Source organism: Prinia subflava, chromosome 1 (genome assembly GCF_021018805.1).
Source record: "Prinia subflava isolate CZ2003 ecotype Zambia chromosome 1, Cam_Psub_1.2, whole genome shotgun sequence".
Lineage (NCBI taxonomy): Eukaryota > Metazoa > Chordata > Aves > Passeriformes > Cisticolidae > Prinia > Prinia subflava.
Window position 1 is genome coordinate 45,502,329 of NC_086247.1, and position 26,583 is coordinate 45,528,911.

The window sequence follows — 26,583 nt, forward strand, 5'->3', positions numbered from 1 at the left end:
TCTCAATGAGGGACAAGGAAACTCAGTCCCAGAGCTCATAAGTAATCTTCCTGAGATGGCACAGCTGAATCACAGGCTGATGTGGGCACAGAATTTAATATTTTTAACATATTTTAGGGTTTCTGCCTTACTCCCATAGGCAGGGAGGGTGCTGGGAGCACAGTTGTGTTTTCAGTTACGGTTGCTGTGTAACAAAATTTTTTGAGTATTTTTGAGCTTGACTGGATCTTTGAGAAGCTTGAGATGCAAATCCCCACAGCCATCGACTAGCAACCAACTGAACTGTTCCATAAGACCTGGAAGGTGGTGGGGTAAATTTGTAAGAGGGAGGCTGTTCCTGTCTAGGGTTAAAATCTCTGCCTAGCAGCCCACAGAAGAATATCATTGTTACATGGCGTGGACTGATGGATAAAGTACAAGTACAAGTACTCATAATTGCATGTGATAATAGCAGCAGCAAGTTAAGTATCTCTGCTTTTGAGTTTGTTTTTAGTGCATTAAGTTAAGTATCTGCTTTTGAGTTGGTTTAGTGCATTTGATGTCAGAGTGAATTCAAGTGGGCTGCTTTTTCAATTTTGTTTTGTTTGTCATTTTATATCTGTTTTACAGTGAGGTTTCGAAGCTGTGATGGTAACAAAAAAATACACTTTGGTAGCAGTGAGCCAGAAGATTTCAGAGTAGGTGAAGACGGTGTGGTCTATGCAGAGCGAAGCTTTCAGCTTTCAGCGGAGCCCACAGAGTTTGTCGTGTCTGCTCAAGACAAGGAAACCCAGCAAGAGTGGCAAATGAGGGTGAAGCTAACCCCTGAACCAGCCTTCACAGGGGCTTCAGAAAAGGTAAAACAAGAGCTAAATGCAGCCCGTATAAATGTATCTCCACAAAGAGGCCAAAAAATAGGGGTTTAATTTTGCCTGTTATGCACCTTTCCATGAACCAGCTTATTAATGGACACCTAGTGCATGCAAAGCTGGAGCTTTAGAAGGAACTTTAATAGTCTTTTATTCTGTAGTTTTGCTAAGGCATGGAAAGACGTACCTGTTTTGTATAGGATTCTTTGTGTTTGAGCTTTTTGTTTGTAAAGCTTGAGATTTATACCTGAATTTAAGTCTCACACAGTCATTCCTTTATTTTAAATTGCTTGAAAGTATTATAGTATTTATTCAAGCAGTTAAATATAACCGCAAAATAAACAAATCTGTGATAGAATGCATCAGTCACATTTATTAGATGGGAGCTGTAGATTTACAGCAGTAAGTAGGAAAGCACTTCTGGCAGGGAATATTGGCTTTGTCTTGTCCCGTCATAATCAAATTGGAGATTGTAAATTATTCATGATTCCAGCACTACTTGGTAAGGAAGATAGTCTCCCTCTGCTGGAAGCTGCCATAGGATAAACCATGTACTGTAACAAAAATCAGACATAACAACATGCAGTTAGCAATGTATTTACTTTAGAAAAGCATATTAGGTTGTCTGCCTTTTTCTGCTATATTACCTGTTGCCTGCTGTCTCTTGCCTTCTCCTTAGTGAAGGAGAAGTGCTTAGTTTACAGATAAAGAACAAAATTTATTCATAGATAATATTCATAGATTAACATGCGTATAGTAGGTACACATTAAAGATTTAAGCATAATGTTAAAATAGGTAATGTGGTTATGCAATACATTTTCCTGAGATCACACTGGAGACCACTGCTGTGTAATCATCAGTTGTTTGTTTGCTTAGTTTGTGATTGTGTTAAATCTGCTAAGGCATGTTTTTAGCAATAGAAATACAGGGTTTTTGTTCATGGAAGCATATTAAAAGACCAGATGCTTAGATGGGCCAGAGCATGCCCTGTTTATTGCAAAGACACTATTCAGGTATCTTTATCATCAACAGAATGTAGAGTAGTAGAATCTGACCTTCAGTTGGGTGTCTGTTCATGCTTTGTGACATAGTTGCTTAGGTTAAAAAAAAATCTCCTTTTGAAAAATTTGGAAAATGTTTTTGTCGCCCTGTTTGCAACCTTAAGCAAGCTAGCTGTGTGTGCTGTCATCCAAAGGATGAAATGACTGCAAATATAGAAGGGAATAGGAAGGGAATGTTGACACCCAGCAGAGATTAATACCCAGTGTGTAAAGTGGGTCATCTACTGCATCCATCATGGCTGACATAGATTTAAAATAATTACAGCATTAATTCTATGGGATTTAATAGGGTCATAAATATTTGAGACATTCCCTACCAGTATGTATTAAACTTCTCTTGGAACTCAAATTACATTATAGCACACCCAGATCTAAATTTAGTGTACAGTAGCACATTACCTGAACTGAAGCTCTAGCTAATGAGAAATACATAAAGGCATACTTTTAAATTCTGCAAAATATTAACTACTTCTCAGGAAGTGCCAGATAGTTTACACAGTAGCGCCATGTTATAAATGGTTTATAATTCCCTTTCTCTTCCTAGTTAAGTAAGGAAAAAAGGGTTCTTACAATTTTGCAGTGCAGTTGTAAATGGTATTGGTTATTTTCAAACTGCACTGTGAATGCAAATAAAACAGTTCGATGAACACAGAGGAAAGACAGCCTTTCAGTCAATTATGTAATTGCACCTGAGTTACTTTATGTCTGCTAGTTATTCTCCTTCTAACATGTGCTTAATTTTATCTTGTACCTGGGAAAGGACCAAAGGAAAATTGAAGAAATTATATTTCCATGGCAACAATACAAGCACAGCAGCCCTTTGAAGAGGCAGAAGAGAGACTGGGTTATTCCTCCAATCAACCTACCAGAAAATTCCAAAGGACCTTTTCCTCAAGAATTAGTTAGGGTAAGGAAGTTAATAGAAGTGTGGTTTCAGTGTCCCTCAGAGAGCTCTTGAAGAGATTTTGTGTAAATGATGTCTTGGTCATCATCCAGACATTTATCAGAGTCTTTTGGGCTGGTTTCTTATTGCTACCTCTGCGTTGCATGCTGGGATGCATCTAATTTCCTGAGATTTAACTTGTTCCTGTGCATCCAGTGCATCCTGTGCTTCCACCAGTACTGGTGGAAGGTGACCTTGTTTTGGTGGTGTGTTGAAGGGTATCTCTGCTGGTTCAGGAGTTCTCCAGTCTCCTGTCACTGGAGTTCTCTGCCTGGGAAATGGTGTGGGAGTGAGCAGGGAGCAGAGTGCACCAGGAGACCAAAGGAAATGGATCTGATGGGGTGAGGACAGAGCTGTTCCGCGGGACTCTGCTGCCCAGAAGTGGCCGCTGCAAGGAGCCAGGCGCCTCCTCTGGGCTGGCTTCCAACCATGGTGGCTGGCTGGTCATGATCAATTTGTTGGAACTTGGCAGAACGTTAGCCCAAGTAGACAGGACACAGTTTCACTCTGTTCTGTTTTATGTGAGTGCTGGTGATTCAGCTGCTCCTCACAGATGCACTGCCCTTCAGTTGTTTCCTTGGAAGAGGAAGCTCTGTAGCTCTGGTCTGGGAAGGTATAGGAGAAGGGGAAGAACACAAACCAGACTTTTAATTTCAAATGTAATTTTATGATAGTATATGTTTTCTCTAAGATCTAAACAATTCTGCTTAAGGTAAAAGTACTTACTTGGTTTTGCTTAACACAAATCATTTTTACTCTGAGAAATAAACAGGGATAAATTTACATTTCTGAATATCTTTTGACCAGTTTCTAAGAGTGCTGTTGAAAACTTCAGACTTTATACTAACTCTGCGCCATTTCCAGAATAATTCCTTTTGCAAGTACAGTTGGAGTAGAAAACAAGCAGAGCTGCTGCTTGTCTCAGCAGCAGTCCCATCCTGCGCCTGTTTGTAGCTAATGTGGACTCCGTCTTCTCTGACCCCCAGATCAGGTCCGATCGCGACAAAAGCCTTTCGCTGCGGTACAGCGTGACTGGCCCGGGAGCCGACCAGCCTCCAACAGGCATCTTCATCATCAACCCCATCTCAGGACAGCTGTCTGTCACAAAGCCTTTGGACCGGGAGCAGATTGCCTCTTTCCATGTAAGAGTTTAATTTGCCTAAATCAGATTATCAAATTGAAGACGAACATCTGCTTCAAACATGACTTGAGCAGCCAGCATTTAGTTTTGTATGAGATATGATTTCAAGAGTTTGTAGCAGATTTGTATTTATTGTACTTAATAAGGCTAACTCTTACTACATTTAAGCAGCTTAAATACATTAACATACAGTAAACAGTGATTAAATGTATTTAGATAAAGTAATTTTAAAAGATTGAAATATGGATACTGTGGCTTATATTTCAAGTACAGGCCATTGATCACAGTCTCCACTGAATTGTATACTTTCCAAAAGTTTATTTTTAATTCAGCAACTTAAATTAGGATGTGACTGCTATTAGAATTGCAGCAGCTGTGATTTGAGAAATGGATGGGAAGAATAACGTACCAATTTTTATTTTAGGGGCAAATCTAAGCATTTTAATAGAATTGTAAATTAGGCCTGTCAGCTTATGAAAATGATATTCTTTGCTCTAAAGAAATTGACAAAGTAGACCACAGATTCCAGTACCAGTGCAAAAGGAAAGTTTCAAGGAAAAGAGAGAGAGCAGGCTGTGAACTAAAGTTTGCTGTGCATTTGGGAAACTGTGCTGAAATCACCCAACTCCTGGAGAGAGTTTTCCAGCATGTTGTGGATTAAAACACTCCTTGCCTTGTGCTCTGGGGAGCCCTTTGAGTGCTGCTCCCAAACAGAGGACACAGCAGGAGGCATGTGGGGAGGAGTGTGGGTGAAAGGCTCGCTCAAACAACAGCTCTGGCATCCATGAGAATTTAACGAGCATTTGACATTGGCAAGTCAGGATTTACTGACGTAGAAATTCATATTTATATGAGTCATTTCCAGAGTGGTGAGTTAATAATGCCATCTTGCTGCTTTGTAGTAGTTTTGTAGCCATAAGATATGTGTGTCTATATATATATATGATGGGCATCAGCAGGACTTTTCCCCAGTTGCCCTTTTCCCTAGCTATGGCCACTCTCTGGTCTAAATACACATATTTACATTTAAATCTGCATATTTTTGGAGAATGTTTTCTAATAGTCATTATTAAAACCAGAATTCTGTATGACAGTAGGCACCAGTAGTAATCAAAATTACATGATCTAAAATAATTTTCATCAAATCAAATTAAAGAAGGAAGTCTGCAACTTAAGTTTGGAAGTCTGAAGATCAGTTCCATTAACAACTTGGAAATTTAAAAGGTCGTCATGAGGGAGCAGTGGCAGATTAGAAAATACACTGAGCTAAAAATGTCTGGCCTGAAACTTCCTGTCGCTGTTATTATATCTATTTGCACCTGTACGTTGTGCAAATTCTAATACTTTTAATGATTTTTGCAGCTGAGAGCACACGCAGTGGATGTAAATGGAAACCAGGTAGAAAATCCTATTGACATTGTTATTAATGTCATCGACATGAATGACAATAGACCTGAATTCTTACACCAGGTTTGGAATGGGACAGTCCCTGAGGGATCAAAGCCAGGTAATAAATGGGAGGGAGGCAGAGGTATTATTTTGAAGTATCATATTTGCAGTATCATTTTGCAGGTGTGACAAAGGGGGTGTCTTCAGACCTTGTAATACTTTGAAAGGTGTCTTCAGTGTGATGAGCAAAATCTCAGCTACTATCCTCTAATATCACCCTATTTTTAATGCACTTTTTAGCATGCTGAGATTCATTTTCAAAAGGCAAAATTGCTATGGGCATGAGCTAAAACCAGGGGAAGCTTTAAGAATATGACTTCTGGTTCATGGTTTTCAAAATCCTAATTATAACATCACAGTTCTTACATTAATTTTTATGATAGACATTGATGTTCATTTAGTTGACAGGTCAGGGTATAAGAGACTTCCGAAATGTCACTAGATCCAGTTCTAGTTCTGATTCCCAGAGGCTTTGCAGATACTGGGATTTGAAATCAGTGTCATTTGAATTCTTGAGAAAACCTAAGTGTTGTTCAGATCTCATTAAAATTCTAATCAGCTCAGACTAAAGTTTGCACTATGGCTGAAACCACTTTCTTAATTTGTCAGAAGTGCAAAATGAAAGGTTAGCACCAGAAATGTGTTTTCTAACTTTGCAGTGTTTACTTGGCATTTGATATCTATCTCAAAGACTTTTGAGAGAGTATTATTTATATTGATTTTCAGTCACTATCAGTATGTCCACCAATTCTGAACAATAAGTATATTTCCTTTGGCCCAATTAATAACATAAGTATCTAAACATGGGATGTTCTCTTGTTACAGAAATGTTATTTGTGGCAGAAATGTAAGATTTCATTGTTTATGTAGCTTCTTCAGTTATAAGCAAATCTAGTCTTTCATAAACATAGAGTATTTTTATCTCCTCTTAGGTATTTTAATTACTCTGTTGGTGAGTCTTGAGTTTAGCCAGTTTGTTTTAAGTAAAGAAGGAATGTGCAGATTTTACCAAGAGAAATACATGCTTTGACCACTGGTTGTAAAGTGATCTTGTATAATCTGAGTGTAAACTGTTTATATAACATCAATTATTTATCCTGCTGCTAGGAACCTACGTGATGACTGTTACTGCCATCGATGCTGATGATCCCAACACCCAGAACGGGATGCTGAGATACAGAATCGTGTCACAGGCCCCAAGCAGCCCCTCTCCAAACATGTTTACAATCAACAACGAAACTGGTGACATCATCACTGTAGCAGCTGGCCTTGACAGAGAGGTATGACAGGTCTTAATCCCGTGGGCTGGGTTGCACTTAATGAAGATGCACAGCTCAGGGGTGTGGTGGGTGAGAGGCTGGACATGAGCTGACAGTGTGCACCTGCAGGCAGTCATGTGCAGGGCTGCATCAGAAGCAGCATGGCCAGCAGGTCAAGGGAGGTAGTTCTCCTCTGTTGTGCTCCTGTGAGACCCCCACCTGGAGTGCTGCATCCAGATCTGGGGTTCTCAGCACAGGAAATACCTGGGTCTGCCTGGAACAAGTCCAGAGGAGGGGTGTGAAGATCATCAGAAGGTTGGAGTGCCTCTGCCATGAAGATAGGCTGAGACACCTGGGACTGTTTAGCATGGAGAAGAGAAGGCTTCGGGGAGACCTTATTGCTGCCTTCCAGTACCCAAATGGGGCCTACAGGAGAGCCTGGAGAGGGGTTTTTAATGAGGGCATCGAGATAGGACAGGGAGAGATGACTATAAACTGAAAACTGGTGCATTTAGATCAGATAAAAGGAGGAAATTCTTTACTGTGAGGGTGATAAGATGCAGGAACAAGTTGCCCAGAGAAGTTGTGGATGCCCCATCCCTGGAAATGTTCAAGGCCAGGTTGGATGGCATTCTGAGCAACCTGGTCTAGTTGGAGGTGTCCCTACCCAGGGCTGGGTGTCTGCAACCAGATGATCGTTAAGGTCACTTTTAGTCCAAACAATTTCATGATGCTGTGAAATATTTCTCTTCCTCCTCAGTCTTAACCACAGCCTTTCTTCACCCTGTTGACACTGTTTGTTGTCCTAGTCCCAGAGTACGACAACTCGGAGGAGAGAAAATGACGTTAGGGATGAAAATTGGACCTACATATTCCATACATGCAGTTAGTTACTCTTGGCTGTGTGGGGTCATGGAAGGGATCTTGTCCCATAAGCTTGTTTGCTCTTAAGAAACAGGTACACACTAAAGCAGAGCAATGCAATAACAATAATAATGATAAAAAGAAATAATCTGTCAGTAACTCATTTCTACGTGCTGAGCAAGGTCCGTGCTGTCTGGGCAGTTCTTCACTGTGCCCACCACTGGAGAAGGAACGTGCCAGATCCTCTGCTCTGATTCACCCATCTGTGAGGTTGGGAATAAAAATATTTCCCTCCCAACTCCAAATCTGTCACACTAACTGTGCTTTTAAACCACTTGAAAACTTCACAAGAGATAAGCATTATTTTATAAACAAGCTATAAAATCCAAACAAATCTCTTTTGAATACATTTTGTTTCAACTTCTGTATTACTAACCTCATTTTAGCTCAATAAATCCAAAGTACTGGATTTGCTGTTCATCTTTTAGTTGCTTGTTTATAGTTATTTAAAATGGAGAATAAAAATGCTTTCTGAAGTTCCGTGTTTGCTATTAATATTCTGATGCATTTCAGTTTGAAAGGGGCAATCAGAATATTTGAGAAGCTAAACAGACTGTTAGATATTGCAATTAATTTTGAGGTTTTATTAACATTCATTCAATTTAAGTTGGTTTGGAAAAGAAGGGATTTGAGCAAAGGAAAACCCTGAACTTTACAGTATTGCCCTATTAAATTAAAAGAATGATGGGCAGCTTTGCCCTTGTTTTTAAAATCCCCTGGTCATCTTTGACAGATGAACTTTAAGAAGGACATAGCAATAATTCTTGAGGTTTTATCACTTGGTGACTAGCTATACTGGAGGGATTTAACTCGGAAGAAACCAGCTGCCTGTGGAGCTTAGACTCTCGCATTAACAGTTGGAAAAGCCTTGTCATTCACCATCAGTTTTCCTGATGGATCACTCTGCTGATACTCAAATGGGTATATATAAACATTTCTTGAACATGCTGGATATTAATGATTAACGTTAAATCATTCAAATATTAAATTAGACTAATATGAGATAAAATGGTTTCCTTCCCAAGCTTTGCTTCCTCCATTTCCTGAGTCATTTTGTGGAAGTCAATTAAATTAAAATGACTGGGAGTCTAGAGTGCCAAAGCTGGATCGTCTTCTGACAGTGGGCCGGGGTGTGCCTTCTTGTCCATGTAGCCCAGCTGGTCTGCCCACTTCTGCCTTTCCACTCTTTCCTACAAGTCTTGTCTCTCTTTATAAAGCTCTAATTAAAGTCATAAAATACTAGATAGAATTTTAAATTCTTATATAATGTGACACATTTTTTATGGGAGCATAAGTGTTGTAGGCATTTAAAAAAAAGTGGCTCCTCTGATAGCATTCCTCATCTGCTGGTATTTTAGATTAACATGCACAATGCATTATCTGTGCTAACATGCACAGGAAGAGATTTGCTTAGGTAAGGAAACTCAGCTTAAGGCAGAAGAAATCTTTCATTTGTTATCTCAAAAGATGCTGTTTCATGAGATCCAGCTGCTCTTATTTCTTCCGTTATTGCTGTGGAATTCACTTCAGCATTAAAACATCTGCCTTACTGCTGGAGGTGCTGAAGAAGCCAGGCAGGGTTCTTAAATTTACACACTGACATTCCTGCCTCACATGAGGTTAATTCAGTGAAGTGCTCTTTTATTTGGCCTGTGTTGAAGTGGAAAGATGTGAACTGATGAGGTCTGCGTTCTTTCTTGAAGCTGCCAGTTCTCTTTTGGAAGTGTTGCTGCTAAGTCTCTGTGCAGGCTGCTGACACATGCCCCACAGCTTATTGCTGGCTGCTTCTCAAGCCACAGTAAAAAGAGGAGACCCACCACCCCCAATTTCCCCATGCCTGGAAAGTTGTGTGCTTCTTGATATCTGAAATTTCACTCTCAGCAGTTGATCTGCTTTATGTGAGTGCTGGGAAGAGGGGAAAAAAAACAACCAAACGAAAACACTGGTATGCTGTCTTTTGGGGCACTTTCTGAGCAAGTTTTAGTGTGCTAGTTCTGTTGGAATTAAGTAAGGTGATTGTAAGGAAGCTGAGTCTCTGTGTAATAATAATGGAGTTCCCTTAATGAAATTTTCTTCTTGGGATCAATGTGTTAAGACCCAGATGAATCAGAAGCACCTGCTGTTTCAATAACATAGAATCTTATGGCAGTGAGATTTGCTTCAATACTTTGTATTTTATTGCTTTACAGTAAGTAAAGTATGATTTTTTCCTGGATGAATGTGGTAAAAGCATTTCTTTGATTCCCTCATGACTGCTACTCTTGTTGGTGTCATGAACAAAACCTTTAGTATGTTCAAAGCCTTTTGAAGGTCAGTTTGCAAGTATATCTTCCAAGCAAGAATTCATATAAATATTATATTTATGCATTATTAAACATACATACTGCACTTCCATAGACTTAATACTAGTCTTGCTTTTTTAAAGAATTGTGGGGTGCATATATAGCAATACACATTAGGGGTGTCTTGTAAGGGCTTCTGAGTGAAGGAGGGCATGAGCATAAATTGTTATCTTCAGTGGGAGATAAAGATCAGGAGATAAAGATCCATACAGCTAATTTTAAAAACTTTCTGTTCCATGACTCGTAGTTGCTGCTTGGAGATGTGCAAACTGTTAAACCTCTCATGTCTGTCATACTGTCTGGCCAAAGTTTGAAAGAAAGCTAAATACAATCAGTGGAATTATCCTTGCTTATTTTTTGTATCAATACCTGCAATTCCTTTTCGTAAATGGTGTGATTCAGGGGTGTCCTGCTTAGGGTCAGGAGTTGGACTCTCAGATCCTGATGGATCCATTCCGACTTAGCATGTTTCATGATTCTTAAATTGTTTCCATGAGAAGTAATCTGTCATATACCCCACTCTTTAGACAGTGGAAGAAAATAGTACACACAGTGGAAAAAATAAAAGAACAAAAACATAAAAATAGGCTCTTCTTGAAATATTTTTATTTTGCCAAAAGATTTTTCCAGTGTTAGTAAATGGTTTGTGAAAGTGCTGTTTCAAAGTTATAGCAGCTCCTTATGTTTGTGTCCTTTCTTTTGGGAAGAACTGAATGGTAACACTTCTCTCCAAGGAAGGACGATGAACGGGTAAATGAAGGAGCATACACAGTGTTTGAGAGCAGTGAGTTAAAATAAACTTTCCAGCAATTCTATACAGAAGACATTTATGATTTTCCTTTTTTTTTTTTTTAACAGAACCTTGTCGATGTTATTTTAAACAGCTCACCAGGCTGAGGTCAGGTCTCTGCCAGACGTTTCTAGTCCCGAGAGACCCTGGCCCCACTCCAGCTGTGAGGGGGGAGCGAGTGCCCAGCTCAGGGGCCGTTAGCAGCAGTGGGGGAGAGGGGGCCCATGGCTGCTTGTACTCAGCCAGGGTGTTTGACATTTATGGAAATAGCCCATAGTTTGGTGCCTCCCTCCCCCTTTCTCCCACTGCCCTTACTCATCTCTGTTGGCCTCGACATCTTTGGTTTCCATAGAGATCACAAGAAGTTGCAGCAGTAGTTTTATACTTAGGCTTGGCTGAAACAAAACCTTGGCAGTTGTGGCCTGTTTGGCCGGCAAACCCACCTTGGCTCAGTGCTCTCAAATGCTTTTGAGGACTTTCCCTGTTTTAGTATAAAATGCACTCTGGTTTTCTTTTCACCATTTGAAAAGCGTTGTTAAACCTGTGATCATGCATTAACTGTCTAAAGTGGTTTGATTTATTAGAGTAGGAAGCAGTCAGCCTGTCCTTACCTTGATGGTCTTTGAAGAAAGTCAAACAGTAGTTCAATATTAGCAACCTGCTGCTGCATTCCTGTGGCACAAACTTTGCTCCTGTCATTTCGGGTGATGCTAACTAGAACAAACTGTGCGATAGGCTCCACTGCTTACCAGAGTGCAATTTTGGGAACACCTGCTGTCCTGTGGTAGTGTTAGTTTTGTCTAGAACTTATGTTGTCGTTTTGTGTTTTAGAAAGTACAACAATATACATTAATAATTCAAGCTACGGACATGGAAGGAAACCCAACATATGGTCTTTCAAACACAGCAACTGCTGTCATCGCTGTGACAGATGTCAATGACAATCCTCCAGAGTTCACTGCCATGACTGTAAGTACAGGATAGGAGTTACTGAAGGATGTGCATATTTATAACCGTTCTCTGTTTCTGTCATTATATTCACAGATAGTAAATATTTATTACTTATTAAATACCATACTGGCAGGCAGAATCAAAGTATGTGCAGAATATATATCCCTTACATGTGTTCTGCTTTTGACCAAAAGGCAAAAGCTGACAAGGGAGTCAGGTTCTCTGGGTGGCCTCAGGTAAACTTCATTAGATACATTGTCAGAGCTCCAGTGAAGAGAGATGGGCTGCCCCGCTTTGATGAACGTTCAGCCTGATGTGGCTCTTGCACGCTCCTCCAGATGAGGTGAAGTGTTCCCCTGGTTTTTGCAGTTCTACGGGGAAGTTCCGGAAAACAGGGTGGACGTGATCGTGGCGAACCTGACGGTGACGGATAAGGACCAGCCGCACACGCCGGCCTGGAACGCCATGTACCGAATGACCGGGGGAGACCCGACGGGCCGCTTCGCCATCCTCACCGACCCCAACAGCAACGACGGGCTCGTCACTGTCGTCAAGGTGAGGAGGCGTGCTTCGGAGAGCCCAGCCGAGAGGGGGAAGTGGGAGGACACTGGGAAATTTGGATTCCTGAGGCCAGCATGAATCTGGAATGAAATGGATGCTGCCTTTCTTGTGAAATCTAGTCATCTGTGTCCTCTGCTGCCTTCTGCTGAAAGGCAGGCAACCTGGTCCCAAGAAAACGGCACGGCAACCCAGCCCCACCCGGGTCACTTGGGCCACTGACACACTGACGCCAGTGTAGTGGATGGTCAAATGGCATTTATTGCGTTACACCGTGGGGTTATATAGTCTGGGGGAGGTTATGCTACATCACAGGGGGGATGGTAGCTGGGGATGGTCATAGCTGGGTCTAACTGAGCTTAGTAACGGAATGGAAAATTGCTGGGGCTAGGGGGTAGCATACCACGGGAAGGAAGGGGGGAGGGGTCCCGCTTTCCGTACATCCCGAGATCTTCCGAGCGCCTGTCCCTACTTACCACAGTCCTCAAACGTTACCTTGCTTATGCTATCAATAGTATTCCACCCGCTCAGTTTTAAAAATCAGGCTTATTAGAAAGGTTATTAGAAATTGCAAATCTTGAATCTCTTTTTGCTGAAAGCTAGAAATTGTGAAAAATCATCGTGTCTGCTTAGTATTTTTTGCTAGTCTAAAGGAACAACTTCCTACCTCCTCAATTAGAAGTCATGCGTGTTGTCTGCACATTTTATGTCAAGATATTCCATTAAGGAACAGATAGAGGCAGTCAAAGCACAATCAGAGAGGAAAAAATGATAGGTGGGAGGGCACTTCTACAAGAGACATTTAAAGACTGGCTATTTTTAAAACCTCATTTAAATACCTTTTATGGAATAAACTGTCTTAATTCTCTAGCCAACACAGCTCTGCGTTGAGGGACAACTTATTTCAAGTGATAATAACAATGTGGTTCTATAATTAAACCTTCCAGGCAGTAGTCACCTTTCCTCATGACCCTATGATAAATGTTTCATCTCTGAGTTGGCCTGCTCTGGTTTTGGCCGATCCATTTCAAAGTCAAATATGCAATGCCAGTAATCCCATTTGGAAATTAAAAAATTCATTTTTTCTTTTTTTTGTTTGGTTTGGTTGTTTTGTTTCATTTCATTTCCTTTTGTTTGATTTTAATCCTCCCAGTATCTAGGTGGCAAAAAGATACAACCTGCATACAGCATTAATAATAATTCACACTGGTTTTTTTTAAGAACTGTCTCTGGTTTATAACTGCTCTTCCCCAGAGGTACCAATTGTTGCATTGCCGTCTTCCAGGAAGAATTATGTGAGTGTCTGTGCTTTTTAGCACTCCTTTAAGTGCCCAGACATGGGAAGAGTTGGAAACCTGCCTACAGTTTTTATTGGCAGTGCAATGATCTGCCAACCTGTAATGAAGATTAGATTGTCTCTTGTCACTTACTTCATACTGTCACATGCCAACTGCCCCAGTAAGGTACAGGGTTTTCTTCCAGTCTGGGATCTGTGTGAGTAGTACAGTGCATAGTACAAAGGCAAATTCTGTCTCCAGGAATGCCTCAACCCTGTACAGCATAGCACAGGAACTCTAGAATCACACTGTTTTTACTTCTCCTTAAATTTGACTTCTGGCTCAGTGAGGAAATCTCCAAACTGAAGGTTGTCTTCACTGGGAAGATGGAAGCTGTTGGTATACTAGAAATGAGGTTGGCTGGGATTACCAGGAGTCTTTCTAGTGAGATGTTGAGGGCCTGGGAATCTCTAACGTATGGGAATAGCTGTGGTAATGAGCTTGTTTGAAGGAAACTTTCATCCTTCTAACAGAAAGAGGCAGCTTTCTGTCCCCAGGAGAGATCACCAAGAGGCACATGTGAGTGCCTGGCACAAAGCTGGGAGATTGTTCATCATTTTGTGATTAAACTATTTGTTGTTTCCTCATTTGTTGTAACCTTATTTCCTCTAATGGCAGTACCAGAGTAGGTTAAATTCAGGAATGACAAGGTTTTTAGCTCTTCTGACTTCAAAACTGCTGCTGCTGCCACTAAGCAAAACCCCAGCACGTAGGCTTGTGTTGAGGTGATGATACTGTGCTCTCTTGAGACTCTCTGCTCGTTTTTGAGAAAAGCAGTGCAAGTAATCTTCAAAAACGTGCTTTAATTTTAAAATGTTACTGTATTTCCATTGCTACTGTGAGTGACCATTAACACTTCCTGCTCTTTGCCCTTCCCAGCCCATTGACTTTGAGACCAACAGGATGTTTGTACTTACCGTGGCTGCGGAAAATCAAGTGCCTTTGGCCAAGGGGATCCAGCATCCTCCTCAGTCAACAGCGACCGTGTCCATCACGGTCATCGATGTGAACGAGAGCCCGTACTTTGTTCCCAACCCCAAGCTGGTGCGCCAGGAGGAAGGGCTGATGGCTGGCAGCATGCTGACAACTTTCACTGCTCAGGACCCCGATCGCTACATGCAGCAAACGTCTCTGAGGTCTGTACAGGCACGTTGCCGTTTCTGTGTTGTGGAAGGGGTGGGAAGCAAAGAGATGTCACGTGAAATGACTGCATTTACAGTAGCAATCCCAACACATCCTTTGGGTTTTGTGCAGCTCTCCCCAAAGGGATTTTTGGCTGTAGAGAAGGTGAACTGACCAATATTCATAGGTGTGTGAACTGGGTCATTTTCTTATCCTAAGGCCCATTTCATCAAGATAGAACACAATTATGCATCTGTGGTAAAGTATGTGTTCTATCCCAACAAATTCAGTCAGAGCAGACAATGTGCTTCTGTGAACTAAGATCATTTGCAATTAAAATTCACCAGTAATTTTCACATGGCAACAAAATCAGGTTTTTGGTGAAATATGAAGGGTTTTCTTTTAGTTCTTTCTCCAGCAATGCAGAGTGGTGGTGTTGTCTGTCTGTGAATTCTTGTACTGATAGCTATGATCATAATTTGATAATAATTTTTCTTATGTCTAAAACTTTGCTACACAAGCATGCCTTTTGTAAGGCATGGTCATTATGTGCAGACCTAAGGCTGTGACTGTCTATGGATCAAGGCTCACCTTATCCAACTTTTTTTTTTTTTTTTTAGCTCAGGTAGAAGGAACTCCAGAATTTATGTTCTGTCTTTCCTTCCAAAATCAAGATTATTGCAATTTTATTTTCTCTTGATATTTGGTTAGCTGTTTGTGATACTTTGCTCATTTCTGGACATAACCATCATAGAAATGACAGAATGAGGACTTTGATACTAAGATAGCTTGCACTTGATTGATGTCAAAGGGAAAATTTATCAGATAGAAGAATGGTTTTGAAAGGCACTTCTCTTTCAAATTAAGATGAGAAACATGCAGTAAAACCAGGGCTCTGAAAATGAAGTGATATGGAAGTGCTAGAGCAATGTGAGTTAGTGCAACTAACACTATCCATTTTTACCTCTGTCCTGCTCTCAGCACTCTGACAAGATGAAAATTAGTATGATAATCTCTGTAGGTGTAGAAAAACCAAAAAGGATCCTGACTGAATATTTTGAGTCTGAGTATTAATGTTACATAGTTTATGGTAAGTACATGATTTCGTCCAGTTACATGGTAACTTACAGGGAAGGGCAGTTAAAGAATTGAAATGCAGGACTGGTTTTAATATGCATTTCCAAGAAATTTACTAACAGGACTTGATAAATGGAAATTTGTAAAATGCTATCTTTAAATTCCAAAAAATGTGTTCAGAATACAAATTAAAATATTAATATTGTCTTTGTCAACAGATAAATAACACAACTTATTATTAAATACACAGGTACTCAAAACTTTCAGATCCTGCAAACTGGCTGAAAATTGACCCTGTTAATGGACAAATAACTACTACAGCTGTTTTGGACAGAGAGTCAATATATGTGCAAAACAATATGTATAATGCAACGTTTCTTGCTTCTGATAGTGGTATGTATCAATATTGTGTATTTTTTTCAAAAAGCTTTTCTTCTTTGTGATTGAATGGTATTCAGTTTTACTGGGGCAGAAAACAGGATATGCTTAGAATACATCCCATTGGAAATCTGTATTATTATCAGACTGTGTATAATTTCCCAGCTACTTGGGAAATGGCTGAAAAATAATTCTCTCAGTTTGTAAAAAAACACTGTCTTGGTTACATTAGCTGAGCTGACAGAAATTTGAAAAAGCCCTGCATGAGAGTGTGGTAGGTTGACTGAAAGCACAGCATGAGTGGGCTTTATGGGGAGTAATGTGTCATTGGATGGGCTTTGTATTTTCCCACATTCAGGCTGCAGCAGTGCAGAGGGAAAAGTATCTTTTTGTTGTCAGTTTGTTAATGACAATTAACACTGCTCTGAAATGAGCCCTTTGATTTCAGCTGGAGTGCTGCACTGTTCATAGCTGATAGCAGAAAGATGGACAGGCGCAGTTAGAAGCGTTCTCACATAAGAAGGGAAAAATGAAACACTGGGGCTATTTGCCTTGGAAAGAAAACATGGTAAAATTTTCTGAACTGGAAGCTAGATCAACTGTTTCTATACTTTGGCTCTGTTCTGGAGAAAAAACATAACTGGAACTGGAAGATTATGGGAGGTGGAATGAAAACCATTGCTAGTTATACTGAAAAATTCAGTACCAAATGATCACATCAATGTATGATTCCAGCAAAGTTTATGGAAAATCACACATTCGATATGGATAGCAGGAATGTCTAAAAATAGCGTGCTGAAAGTCAGTATTAGAAAGAATTTAAATAGCACATTTATGGTAAAGGGTGATCTTAGGCCTTCAAAGTTAGGAAATAATTTTTGCAGAGGACAAACCATCCCAATTTTGCACCTTCTTCTTTGAAGCCTTTGATGTGGACCATCTCTGGAGATTAACTGTCTGTCTGGTCAGTGAAGTGGATGAGTCCCTGATCTGTGGATCTGCAGTTGTTTGATGAGTTTTGCTGAGTAGGGCCATTTTTCTGGGAACAGACCACATAAGAGTTAGTGTGTTAGCAGGAGCAGTGACAGATTTAGACTGGTTTTTTAAAAGATAGAAGCCCAAAAATGAGGTAAACATACAAGAGTGTCGGTAGAGCTTTGTTTAAATAACTTTGCAACTGGAAACAGGCTTAATGCTATTTCCTTTTCTTTTAGGAATACCCCCAATGAGTGGAACTGGCACACTTCAGATATACCTGCTGGACATCAATGATAATGCCCCCCAAGTGCATCCAAAAGAAGCCACAACTTGTGAAACACTGCAGCCTAATGCAATTAACATCACTGCTGTAGACCCTGACATAGATCCAAATGCAGGCCCGTTTGCCTTTGAGCTGCCCGACACACCAGCTAGTATTAAGAGGAACTGGACCATTGTTCGAATTAGTGGTAATTAACACTATGGAAATCTTCACAGTTTTAAAGAAACTTTTGCAAATATCTTCTCTTCGGTATTATTTGACAACATACGTGAATTTGGTTAATATGATCAAGAATTCCACCTTAGTGTAAGTTCCCCAGAGAACAAGAGATGTTAAGAAAGAAAAGATGGTCACAGCAGTCAGTAAATCTGTCACCCTGAGTGTCACGTAGTTTGAGCACGAAGTTGACGCCGAGCTCAAACATGAGCTATTTTACCAGTACTGTTTTAATCCCATGTGAGCAATATATTACTTTTTAACCAGTGCCTTGTTTTTACTCACAGGCGATCACGCCCAGCTCTCCTTAAGAATCCGGTTCCTGGAGGCCGGTATCTACGACGTGCCCATAGTGATTACAGATTCTGGAAATCCACACGCATCCAGCACTTCCGTGCTGAAGGTGAAAGTTTGTCAGTGTGACTTAAATGGAGACTGCACTGATGTTGACCGGATCGTTGGTGCGGGGCTGGGCACTGGTGCCATCATTGCAATTCTGCTTTGTATCATCATCTTGCTCAGTGAGTAGATAGCTCTCTCAATTCGAACTCCTTTACTCTTGTTTTGCAAGTACAATATTACATTTTAGTATCAAGTACCTTTGACAAAGACGGGAGTTATTAAAGGCTCAGGTCCAGGAATTGTTGCTGCATGGTTCAGTGTTTTGGACAAGTATGAAAACTTCCTGATAGTACGGGGTTTGGAGTTGGACAGAGTACAACTAGCACCTGTTTGGCAGTCAAGCCCTGCAGTGGGTTTGTGAAAGAGAGTTTCCATTTGTACCCATGGACACTTGTAATGTTACGTCAGTGAGTGGCCAGGTTGAAGATGTAATTAGTCCCCAGGCATCTAATCTCTCTTGTGCTGCCAGTATTATGTGATTTGGTGCCACCCATAGTGGGTAACAGTGCTTTTAAGGAGTTAAAACTCCTTAAAACTCTGATGTTACTACTGTTGTGCTTCAGATTAATGCAAGTAGGAATTAGTGTTGGAAAGTAATACCTGGCCTGACAGGAAAAGCAGGTGTTGCAATGGTGTGCATGTTCAAGTACTGCATAAATCTGTACTAGCATTTTACTTTGTGTGAAGTGCATTGAGTAAGGAAAATGACTAAAAATCATGAGTAAGTGTCTGTCCAGTGTAGTAAATTAGATGCTAACTCTCTATAATGTTACACATTATAGTTAACTGATTGCCTATTGTGGTGGAACACAAGGAAGAGATTAGCCTGGTCATAGTACACTATGCACCCGTCTAGAACATGGAATATTTTGGAAAGGAGTAATAAAAAAAAAATTTGAGCCTGGCTAAGCACATCATGATTCTACACAAGCACACAGTGCATTTACTTTCTTGATACAAAATACTTCCTAAATTCTAGGTATGAAACTAACAGAACCTTATTAAAGAAGAGATTTCTTTCTGAATACAGTGGTTTATGAAACTTACTTTCTTTTCTTTTGTAGATGTGAATGGATTTGTTACTTACAACTTTGAATATGTGATTGATTTCCAAACCAAATTGCCTATAGTGGCCTGAGCTTAAACATCTCTTGCTTCAACTGCCTTCTTCAAATTTTTAATTTAAGAAAACCCCTGTACCTTATCCAGAACAGTCAAATCCAACCTCATTGCTTTTTTCTTTTTTTAAATCTTGACATTAAATTTCTACAATTTTTTATGGCTGTATTTCAGAATCAAGATGTGATTTTGTCTCTTCCATTTTTTGTTACAGTTTTAGTTTTAATGTTCGTGGTATGGATGAAACGCCGTGATAAAGAGCGTCAGGCAAAGCAGCTCTTGATTGATCCTGAGGATGATGTGAGGGACAACATTCTGAAATACGATGAAGAAGGGGGTGGAGAAGAAGATCAGGTGAGGAAAAGTTAATGGGTTTTATGTGTATAGATTTACACTTCTCACTGCACTTTATTTTGTTTATGTTGAAACACACTGGTAGTTAGCTAATTTTTACATTAAGTATTTGCCCTGGTTTAGGGCAAATTTGTGAGGCAGTAACTTTAAATAGAGGAAGGCAGTAATTTCAAATAAAACATTTCCTTCTCATTTTGGTTTCTTGTAGTTGCAGATATATCAGTTCCTTGACATATGGATAAGATGTAAAAACAGTATCTTGTCCTGTTTCAGTAAAAGCCTTCTGACCAGATTACAGCTAAGGCTGTTATATTTAAATGAAAGTTAACATCTACTCATTGCTGTCTGTAAACTTTCCTCACTCCTTGTCTGGGAACTTGTTGTACAGCAACATGAGTGCAGGGTGCCTAATATCACCTAAACCAAATAAAACCCTTTCTTGGTGGTGGATGAATGCCTGTCTAGATCTATAGTAATGTTGATTATTGACAGATTTGCCACCACTGGGATTTCAAGCTTGGAAAGCATTTAGGCTTCAAGTAGCTGTCAGGGCACATCTGTGTTCATTCAAATACCTTCCCATGCAGGTGCCATATGCATTTACTCTCATGTCACCTCTGGTTGAACCACTGCTGATATGTCAGAGGACTAAGAGTGATGTGTATACGCTAAGAATAGCTTCTTTTTCCCTCCCCTCTCCAAGTTAGTGGATTTTCAAGCAGTGTGATTTCCTTCCTTTAGAGGACGTTTATTAAGTGCTTTATGAACATGACAAACAGCAGATTTATGCACATTATTAATGGTAGAAGTAAGTGTAGTAATTACAAAGAGAACAGTGCATATAATAGAGTCTAAGAAATTTTCCAGTTAAAAGCCTTGAAAAATTAAGTGCAATTCTTCCACACATCCCCAGTCTCAGTCATCTGGCACTTGAGTTATCTGAAAAGTGTCTCCCTTCACTGGTACAGACTTTTATGATTTGCTTCTGCTCATTTGTTTGTTTGTCTGAAATTTGTGTTTCCCTTAGTAATTTTCATGCTTCCTGCATTTCCCCAAGTACTGTTCCTACTTCCTGGCTTTTCTGCATAATGTTCTTCTTAGGCAGTTTTCAAAGGAAACTTCAGTTTATGCAATTTTGGAAAAATGCTTATGTTAAATAAAGTGAAAACAACCCTTTTAGTCTATGCATGTATTCCAGTTGTTTGTACATAGTTTGAGTACAAGAACTGCATCCTGTTTGTGCATCTGTTATCGTACAGGAAAGTTACAATCCTAAAAGAGAATTAGGAAAACTCAGTCCTGTGAGAAGTAATTTTTCACTTCACATATTCCCAGCTCTTGTTCATCCCGAGTTCTCTGGAGGATCTGCTCAGCAATTGTCATGGATCTTTGATTTTTAATTACTGTCCGTGCAACCCTCAGGACAGAGTGAGATAGGTTCTCTGAGTATGGTGCATTGCGAAGCCATGATGGTGGGGTGGTGTTGGGCGGGACTGTGCTGCAGATGGGAACAATGTACAAGGAGAGCAAAACGGGCGTGGTTCTGAGATCCCCCTCTGCCCATCCTGTGCTGTGCTGTCTTTGTGAGAGGTGGGGTTGGGGTGGTGTGGCAGGAGTCAGCGTCCTGTGAACGCCGCAGAGATCAGCGCGATGTGAGCCGTCCATAATCGCAGCCTTTCACCGGCCGTGCGTGAATGTGCTGCCTGCAGGGAGAGAGAGCTGCCAGCGGGTGCATGGCAGGGAAACAGTGAGAGATGTGAAATGAGGACCATTTCCTCTCACAGGGGGCATAGAAGGCATCTAGACTTAGAGAATTTTAAGGGCTGTACAAAAGATTGAATGATTTTTAGTCGCAAACCTCCCCTCTTACTTTCTAAAGATGAATTTTAAAGTCACTACTGAGATTTAGTTATTGTCACTGCAGCCACATTGTTCAGGTACACAGGTCTCTTTTTTGACCCATTGACAGTAGGCCAGTCTCTTGGGGTCTCAAACACCCTTGCACACTCTAAATGTAGAAAACCTGTCCAGAAAGGAGCAGCTCATACAAAGTATAACAAGCTTTTATAACCACTTCACTGTAGCCAGTTTTATACCACTAGTAGGCAAAATGGGGATAGGTTTTCCCATAGCTTCTAAGCTAGGAATTTGTTCCTGTGAAGAATCGATAAAGAGAGAGCACAAACTTTTCAACTTATTTTTTTATCCACAATGGATGATGTAAATATGTTCTGTCTTGCTTTTCAGAGAGATTATTTTACTTTATTTTGGGTAGACATTTTTTAAATCTAAATTCTGCCCATACTTAACTAGATGATAATAATTCGTAGGTTTGTTTCCTCTTGGTTCCCTCCTGGCCCACTTACCTCCTGTGCCCAGGGGAAAGAGGGAGAATTATATTTCATTAGGGTTTACTTGGTTTTGCACACATTTTATGTGACATTAAAGAATGTAGAATGCAAAATTTTGGAATGTCCCAACAAGTTCTTTGCAAGCAGTAATCTCATTTTTGCAAACCATGGCTTAGCAAAATACTGCATAAGCAAAGCTGCATACAGAGCATTGTGGGCAAAAGGTATTGGCTAGAAAGATCTTTGTGTTTTTGTCAATGTTAGTGAAAGTATTCAAGTGTCAAAGTGAATGTTCTAAAAAAGTATGGGACTAACATCAAAAACCTATTTTCAGAATGAGACCTCATAGGGTAAAACTGCCACTGTTCTGTTAATATCAAGAAAAATTGTTTCATGTCAGTCTTGGATCTGTAAGTCATCAGCAAATTACGGAAAATGTTCTGCGTCAATATTAACATTTTTATGGTTCAATATCCCTAAAATCCTGAGGATTGATTAAGCAAGCAGTTTCAGTAGAAGACAGTACACAAGGTGACTCAAACACAGAGCCATCAAGCCCAGGGTGCATCTCATGTGATGAAAATAAAAGGGAATTTTAAAGCCTTGTGTGCATTTCAGTGAAAACAATATTCTAAAGGTTTAGACATTTTCATAATCGGTAAAATTACTTTTATTTATACCCAGCAGATTACTTTTTAAATCACATGCTTCTCTAGAGGGAAAACTTGAAGATTTACCCTCTGTGGCCTGATATTTCCCAGATGCTTAGGTTATTTACAGATATGACTGTTAGGGCTTGAAGGTAAGTGATAGAACTTAGACCTCTCTGTATCCTGAAACAAATTAAACTGGAGGTTTTTATCTTAAAATTGTTTGTTTGTTTGAGAGGTTTAATTTATTTATTTTGAAGCTTTGCAAGTTGGGTTTCGTAGCTGTCATGGCAGACCCAGAAACTCCTAAATCATGTTCAGCATGTTCCTTTCAAACTCTGTACATTCTATCAGAGTGATGTCTCCTGTAAGAAATTAGATGAGTTCAAATTCCAGCTAGTTCCTCTGAGTCATAGCAACTGCCAGCAACAAGTTGGAATTCTTGTTTGGTTTTGTTGGTGCGTTTGATTTTTTTTCTCCTGTGCCAACAGTTCCAAGGAATTATGATGTGAAATCTGTAATAAAAGAGCAGTTTAGTCCATCGCGAAGGTCTTCTGTTAATCCTATCTGAGGCCATCTTGGCTTGCCTTGTTCAGTCTGACAGACAGAATGCTTGTCAAGAAAATTGAGGATCTTGAATGATTCATAGTTGTCTCCTACCCTGGCGTGATGTACACAGGGTCGTGTGATCTCCACAGCAGCTGAGAAAAATGCTATTAATTCTCTAAGCCAGAAAAGCTTTTGATCTGTGGGTCATAGCTGAAGTCGGCCTGCTCGCCTCTGAAGAGTATTGTCTACACTGGAAATGTTCTGGATTTTTGTACTTAGAAAAAGCAGGCTGAAAAACAGGCTCCAAAAGATTTACAGCACTCCTGTTGTTCCAGGCAGCAACTTTCTTGGTTGTGTGAATGATGACTGTACTAGTAGAAGCTGGGGATAAGGGAGGAATGAGAGAAAGCAGAGGTATTCCAGTTACAAAGCTCTGGATTCTTCTCAGGATTCAGTTTACTGTTTTCTACTTTTAACAGTTTAGCTACCTGACTTAGAGGCCATGAGAGCTGTGAGTCAGCATCACTCCACAGAAGTCAATGGGACTGATTTGGGAAGAAGTGTTGGGGGGTTTTGTGTTTAGTTTTTTTGTTTGTTTGTCTTATGGGGCGATTTTTTGGTTTGGTTTGGTTTGTTTTGTGATTTTTTTTTTTTGTTGGATTGTTTTATTTTGTTTGGGAGGGTTGTGTTTTTGTTTTGTGGGGTTTGTTTGTTTGTTTGTTTTGGTTAAACCTTGGTATTTTGGGGATTTTTTCCTAAAATTGTATCTGAATCTTAAACTCTTGGGGGTAGGGGACAGTATAGTTCATTATATTCAGAAACAGAAAGTTCAAATTAAGACACTGGTAGTGAGTGCCTCTCTTGATTCTTAATGAACCTCATGATCCATAGCTTGCAGTTGTTTAGCAAATGGAGGAGGTGTGAGGTGTAGATGGTGAATATTCTTTCCTGATACAATGTGCTCTGAACTTGTAACAGCAGTCTCTGCTCTAGATACCAAAACCTGCTGCACTTAGCGTGTGTGTGCAGCACAGTTCACATACACATCACAACCCATAACCATCACCAGCTCGTTTTTGTCACACATCTCAGGCCATTTGTGTGACACCAAGGCAGTGTGCGCTTGACTGGGATATGTGCAGCATATGTCAGCCTGATAACTGTGGTACTTCTTTTTCTTCATCTAATTGCTTTTGTATACATCTCATTGCACAAGATGATTCTCTCCTTTGAGTTCATTTCTATAATGTTTTCTGAATTTTAGTAGTACTTGCTCATGCAGGTGGTCCTGTTGAAGCAAGTTGTCTGAGCAAGTGGGTGGTATGCTTTTGAAGCGTTGCAGATGAGCTGTTTTGAACATGTAGGATAATCTAGCCCTTAGATCTTTTCAGCACAAGAATTTCAATGCAATGATTTTACTATTATTCAAAGTAGTTTTTTTGCTGAGGAGTCTTCATGGTCCTTCCTGCATCAAGATTTTTTTTACATTAGTCAATAGCTTGCTTTTTTGTCATATTTTTTACATATTTACATAAAGAGAGAAAATAGTAGCATTTACTTTAATGGTGTTAATCGCATTAAAAATAAAAGATGAATTATTTATTGTTATGTGTGCAGGATCTAAATTCTAAACAGAAATTGCTCCTTTTTGAAAGGGTAGCTGTGTTCCAGCATTTACGTGTCATAGATACAAGCAAAATTAGGTAATTCTTCTGAATTTTTGTGTGTGGGTTTTGGTGGTATTTTTTCTTTTGTCATAACATTCTGTATGCCCACATTTTGAGATAACATTAGTCTTCTGTGCTGGGTCCTGTTACCACATCTGTTGTAAACACAATAATGGTCATTACCTACTCCACGAACGTTCTAAATCCATGTGATTAGATATTCTTTTTCACCACTCTGAGTGTTAATCAGATCATTTACTCTGAGTTTTTAACCTTTATTTTGCATTGCATTAAGAACAGAACATGTTTTACATTCTGAAATTTCAAACATAATGAATGAAATAAAGGTTGCTATGATATTCCCCATGAATATACAATACTATAATTAAAAGGTAGTTATTTCGGGGATTGTGTTTGCTTACTAAGACATTAGATTCACTTTTTTGAATAAGTGACTCATACAGTGCTCCTGTGGAGGAATTACTGTCATTCCTTGGTGAATCTTTATCTCATGATATGAAAAGCAATGTTTTCATAATTCCGTTACAAAATTGTTTTATTTTATCATATCTAGAACCCCTGCATGTTACTGCGTTGTATCTGCAGCTGGAGTTTAACTTTCACCTTTTTTATTATGGAAAAGATAAGATAGCTTCTTTGTTATCTTAAAAATTATTAACCTGTAGTATTCCAGATGCATCTATAATAAAACAAATGGGAAAAGCAATATGGCAGAAAGTAATCTAAAAGCAAGTGACAAACAAAGAGCAACTGTTGGTGTAGGCATCTTAATTGTCCTCTCACCTTCAGCCTGCATCTAGTCAGTCTTTGCTTTTTTTTTTTTTTTTAAGTCTCATAATTTCAGCAAGTGTAAGATTTAGGAGGGGTTGTATCATTTTGCAGAACTCGGGCAGTATTTTAAGTGCAAATCTCTGATAGCTTTTTAGGATGATGTTTGCTAGGTTTGGGGGTAGAATATATAGCAGGATTGGCTTTCACTTCCTTTTTTTTTTTTTAAGATCTAAGTGGGAGCATGCAGGAATAAAATATTTCTTTCCTTACTTCTCCATCCCATTTCTCTATAGGAGTAGACAGTAATTGCCTTCAGAACACAGAGGCAAAGAACATGTGTTTTATCCATAGGTCTTCAAAGTCATGATTAGTGCTTTCCAGAAAATAAAAACCCTGAGGTTCCATCTCCTCTAAAAGGAGCAGGTAAAATTCTGCCATTCCTGTTTTATGCACACCTAATGCACTGCAGCTGATTGTGTTTGGTGAAAGACACTACAGGTCTCACCATCAAATTAAGTCAAAGTGATCCGGTGACAGTTGATTATTTTGTGTATGAGGATAGAGCTGATCTTCAGTATTCCTTTGCAAAGGGTGCATCCCTTAGAAATGAGGAACAGGTATAGTGGTTTTGTTACATGGTTCATGTGTCCAGTCCTGTGTTCATGCCTAGCCAAATCTTGCATTCTGTAGAAGGTAAAAACCTAAGTCATCCCCAGAAGTGTATCCTACAGTCTCATGAGCAGCCAGTAAATAAACCAAGAGCTCTGAGGTAACAGAGAAGCCAGAGTCATAAATCATTAATGAATGTCAGTCACATTCCAGGCACTAGGCTGTGGTAGTGGAAAGCTCAATTCAGATGTAATGTATTAAAATATTTTCTGAGTTCTCCTTTCTCAAAAAAGTCAGTTCTGTCTCTGCATGGCATTTTGCAGTTTTAGTTCATTGTGGTTTCATTCTGTTGTTTGCAGTTCTGCATCATAATGCTCCAGGATACACTTATATAAGGCAGTTATCAATTACTGTAAAAATTTTTACTTTGTG

The 26,583-nt window shown here is 39.7% G+C and overlaps 1 protein-coding gene across 1 annotated transcript in view; it reads left to right on the forward strand.

Moving 5' to 3' along the window:
- The window catches only part of CDH2 (cadherin 2), a 114,493-nt gene that overhangs the window by 75,534 nt on the left and 12,376 nt on the right, over window positions 1-26,583 (forward strand). The window contains exons 3-14 of the mRNA XM_063395038.1: window positions 610-836; window positions 2,671-2,817; window positions 3,840-3,995; window positions 5,357-5,501; window positions 6,551-6,723; window positions 11,590-11,727; window positions 12,079-12,264; window positions 14,484-14,740; window positions 16,054-16,196; window positions 17,396-17,629; window positions 17,946-18,179; window positions 19,394-19,533. Coding sequence (XP_063251108.1) covers window positions 610-836; window positions 2,671-2,817; window positions 3,840-3,995; window positions 5,357-5,501; window positions 6,551-6,723; window positions 11,590-11,727; window positions 12,079-12,264; window positions 14,484-14,740; window positions 16,054-16,196; window positions 17,396-17,629; window positions 17,946-18,179; window positions 19,394-19,533 — 2,180 coding nt within the window. The remainder of the gene's footprint in view (window positions 1-609; window positions 837-2,670; window positions 2,818-3,839; window positions 3,996-5,356; window positions 5,502-6,550; window positions 6,724-11,589; window positions 11,728-12,078; window positions 12,265-14,483; window positions 14,741-16,053; window positions 16,197-17,395; window positions 17,630-17,945; window positions 18,180-19,393; window positions 19,534-26,583) is intronic.